Source organism: Solanum lycopersicum, chromosome 6 (assembly GCF_036512215.1).
Source record: "Solanum lycopersicum chromosome 6, SLM_r2.1".
In the NCBI taxonomy this organism is placed as follows: domain Eukaryota; kingdom Viridiplantae; phylum Streptophyta; class Magnoliopsida; order Solanales; family Solanaceae; genus Solanum; species Solanum lycopersicum.
Genome location: NC_090805.1, coordinates 22,559,103 through 22,563,740, shown reverse-complemented (window position 1 = coordinate 22,563,740; position 4,638 = coordinate 22,559,103). Strand labels below are relative to the sequence as shown.

Sequence of the window (4,638 nt, the reverse complement as noted above, 5' to 3'; positions counted from 1 at the left end):
CTCCAGGCGCTGCTGCTGCGCAGGCTGTTCTCGCCGGTGACTGCTGCTGCCGGTGGTCTGCTCAGAGTCGTCCTCTGCTCTCGCCTACAAAAAAAATGGAGAGAAAGAAGGGGAAGGGAAGGAGAAGGGCGAGGAGAGAGAGGAGGCTGCCACCACTTGGAGGTGGCGATTTCCACCGGAAAGAATGGAGGGAGAGAGAGACGGCTGGAGAGAGGGAGAGGAGGAAGACGAGAGGGAGAGAGAGGGGCGGTTGGAGGCTGTCAAGAAGAGTTGAGGGAGAAAAAAAAAGTTTTAGGTTTTGGGACTTTTGGTGTTAAAAGAGAGTTAAAAAAAATGATCTCAACCGTTAGATTAGATAGATCTGGGTTAGAATTCGATTAATAAAATAGATGGATGAGATTAAAAGATGATGTTTTGCAATTAGATTGACAAAGATATAGAATGGCTAAAATTGCAATTAGAATGACTATAATTGAAATGAAAGAGAGGCTATGATTATAATAAAACTCTAATTTAAGTGGCTAGAATTGGAAGATTTTAGAATAGAATAGGCTAGAATTTAAATAATTTTATTAAAATACTACATACATTAAAATATTTGTATAATTGAAAATCATCTAAATTTTAAAACATTTGAAATAATATTTACAATAATTTTATAAAGAAAATGATACTAAAATATATAATTTTTGAGAAAAATCGACTAAAACTTCAAAACTTTAAGTAAATTTTAAAATACGTATTTAGTCGAATATAATCCTAAAAATGGTTAAAGGTCGGTCAAAATTGGGTGTCAACAGCTGCCCCTTGGTTGATTGAGAATGAAGAATGAATTGTCAGGCAACCAACGTTGACTTAGTAGCCGATTTTGTCCGACCGACGAGAGATGTCAGTTGGATCAATTGAAACGATATAGAGTTGAAAAAGGGTACGACCGAGACTTTGATTTTAAGTCGCCTACATATCTCTGGTTATACGAGAATCAGGTCGTGTGTAGTTCTAGATTCATGAGCAAATGAAGCTCTTAAAAGTTGAAAGAGCGCTAAGGTGTTCGGAAGGCACGATATCGGCTTGAATGGATAAAATTAGAGTAGTGAGAGAGATTGAGAGGCTAGAAGAGCGTGACAGATACAGGAAGAGCGTGATAGAGTGAGGCTATCAGCCTTTGAGCGAAGCTCGGGGTTTGAAGAATTGATAGAGTCTTTGTTGTGATAGAGGATAGCATGATAATTGTGATCAAGGGCGATCGATTATATCTGCAAATTCTAGATAAAATGTTAGCTTATAAAATAGATAAAGTATGAACAATAATGATGAAATGTGAGTTCTAAATAAATAACAAGAGGTGATAAGGAGCGTATCTGTTTGAGTACGTAGTGCAAGCCTTGATAGTCTTTGACTTCTTAAGGATTGAAACTCATCTCTGAAGAATAACGTCAAACTCCAAAATATTTCATAGTATAAACATATAATAATATAAGCAAAATATCTGGTTGCAAGGAGAGTCTAAACGTCTTTTAAATGCGGACGAGCCTAAACATCATATTTTAAGGCGGAAAAGCCTAAACATCCTATTGTAAGGCGGAAGAGCCTAAATGCCGTATTGTAAGGCAGACGAGCCTAAACATCGTATTGTAAGGCAGATGAGCCTAAACATCGTATTGTAAGGCGGATGAGCCTAAATATCCTATTGTAAGGCGGAAGAGCCTAAATGTCGTATTGTAAGGCAGACGAGCCTAAATGTCGTATTGTAAGGCGGACGAGCCTAAATATCCTATTGTAAGGTGGAAGAGCCTAAACATCCTGTTGTAAGGCGAAAGAACCTGAATGTCGTATTGTAAGGCAGACGAGCTTAAATATCGTATTGTAAGGCAGACGAGCCTAAATATCCTATTGTAAGGTAGATGAGCCTAAATATCCTATTGTAAGGCGGAAGAGCCTGAACATCCTATTGTAAGGCAAACGAGCCTAAACATCGTATTGTAAGGCAGATGAGCCTAAACATCGTATTGTAAGGTAGATGAGCCTAAATATCCTATTGTAAGGCGGAAGAGTCTAAATGTCGTATGGTAAGGAAGACGAGCCTAAATGTCGTATTGTAAGGCAGACGACCCTAAATATCGTATTGTAAGGCGGACGAGCCTAAATATCGTATTGTAAGGCGGACGAGCCTAAACGTCATATTGTAAGGCGGACGAGCCTAAACATCATATTGTAAGGCGGACGAGCCTAAACGTCCTATTGTAAGGCGGAAGAGCCTAAGTATCGTATTATAATAAGACGGGAGAGCTTAAATATATATTCAGTCAGTCGTAGAAGAAAGTTGATAATAGCCTCTTAAAAATAGTCTGAGGATAGTATGACTTACATTGTAGCTCCTAAATATGACAGTACGCTCATATAAGTTATTCATGCATCCAGAGAAAAAATCGTAAATTCAAAAGGCGAGAGATGGTCATACCTGTGCTCCGTTGTGATGAAATTTTTGAGGATTTCTCAAAAATTTCTGCCCCAGTTTAGAGTATAAGATATATACTCACTTTGTTAAATATCTCTGTGAAAATTTTTGAGGTTTCCTCAAAAATTCTGCCCCAGTTTATTAGTGGGGGGAATTTTGATCCTGCTTCACTCAAAGAAAAATTGTAAGTTACAAAAAAAAAATGATTGTCTTGTATTTGGACATTAAGGCTCGACTTCGAATTCAAGTGTCAATTATGTTCATGGATTGTCAATTAGTCTAGATTTGAATTTGTAAAGAAGTGTTTTGAATGACCATGGGAAATAAATTAAAAAAATTATTTGATAGAGACCGGACACATCAAGGGTTGCCTACGTATCCAAAAGGAAATCAGGTCAAACGTAGTTCAGAATTACAAGGAAAAATGAAAGGAATGAAGAAGGCTTTGGGCATAAGGTATGAGAACAATAAAGCCAACTTTATTCATAAAAGTCTTGTCCATATCAATTTCTGTGATGTAATTTACGCTTCCTTGTCAAGTGCCTAATGTACATCTTCGTAGGGTCTCCTTGAACGATGAATGTATTCGCCATAGAAGGATTGCAATTGTTGTTTTGTCGTCCTTGTTGCACTATAATTTTTCCTTTTTCAATCATATTCTGAATCTTATTTCTCAATGCTGCACATTCTTCGGTGTCATGACCTTGAATGTTTGAATGATAGGCACAATTTTTGGATAGATCAAAGTTTGAAGTAGAGTGCTTGGGAATCCATCCATTTATTGGTCTTAGATGTCCTTTATCCCATAATCTCTGGAAAATGTCGGTCAAAGTTTTCGTTAAGGGAGTGAAGACACGAGGTTTCCTCACCTTATGTTGAGATACCTGAGGGTTGGAAGGCTCAAGAATAGCATGAATTTGCTCAATATTCTGATTTCTTTGTTTCGGAGGTATATAGGTTGATGCATCTTCATTCCTTTCATCTAATGAGTCTTTCAGGACTTGAAAAGGAACTTGTGTATCAACAATTCTTCCAGACTGAATGCCATATTCTAACTCTTTTCCAATTCGAATTAGACTATCGAAACTTTGAATACCAGCAAAGAATAGGGTTTTGTAGTATATACCCTCAAGTGATCTGATGAGAGTTTGGACCAACTCCTCCTCATGTGGTAAGTGGCGTATCTTGGAGGCTTCCATTCTCCATCGTATGACATATTCCTCAAAAGATTCATGGCTTAATTTCTTCAATTTGAGCAAATTTAACATTGTAGGGTCAACCTTGTTATTAAACTTGTATTGTTCCACAAAGTCTCGAGCCATGTCTTCCCATGCGAGCCATTTGCCAAAGTCTTGTTTGACGTACCAAGTGAAGGCTATTCCTGATAAGCTTTGAATAAATAACCTCATTAGGAGAGGTTCATTGTTTTCTAAGCCAACTAGCCTGCTGCAAAAATCTTTGAGATGTGCCATTGGATCCCCACGTCCGTCGAACATGTTGAATTTTGGAATTTTAAATCCCAACGGCAATTCAACTCCTGGGTGTAGACATAAATTTTTATTCCTTAGGTCATGAGTAGGTATTGTGATTAATTCTCCATTCACCTTTTTCTCCAAGTCATGCATTTTCGCTGCAGTGCATCTAGCTTAGACTTCTCTACTTTGTCACCTATTCCCTCATATTGTGAAGCATCAAAATTGAGGCGTGTTGGAGACCTTTGTTGAGAGAGGGTGTGAGTAGGAATAGGATGAGGAGAGATGGTCCAAAAGGTACTTTGTGTTGGACGAGAAGATGAGTGATTTTTTCGAAGGTTGAACATATTTGTCATATTGCAGAATCTTAGTCGAGCCAATTATCCAAATACAAGACAACCTTTAGTCAAAGAAGTAAATCAAAAATAAAACCGAGTTATTATATAGTGAGCCAAAATTATAATATCAAATGAATGACACAATAAACTCAAAGTGAGACAATTGTAATAGTTAATAGAATAAGGTCACATAATTGAATCAAGTTATACTTTGCCAATTTGAAGTTTAGAGTCGAAGAAAGATTTTACCTCCATTTTGACATAATGACTTGATTTAAAATATGATGATCAAATTGACACATAAATATGCAATTTGTCTAATGGGTGTTGGGGCCCTTTAGACAATAGGGTGGCTACTAATTATATGGAT

The 4,638-nt window shown here is 37.3% G+C and overlaps 1 protein-coding gene across 1 annotated transcript; it reads right to left on the bottom strand.

Annotated features, from left to right (window-relative positions):
- Positions 1-2,961: 2,961 nt before the first annotated feature.
- On the bottom strand, positions 2,962-3,930 carry LOC138349281 (uncharacterized). The gene has a single exon (XM_069299601.1). It carries the CDS (start codon positions 3,928-3,930, stop codon positions 2,962-2,964), a length of 969 nt encoding a protein of 322 aa, XP_069155702.1.
- Positions 3,931-4,638: the final 708 nt, after the last annotated feature.

Bases quoted from the DNA above. Each gene is read 5' to 3' on its own strand.
- LOC138349281 (XM_069299601.1), bottom strand. From the start codon at position 3,930: ATGGCACATCTCAAAGATTTTTGCAGCAGGCTAGTTGGCTTAGAAAAC.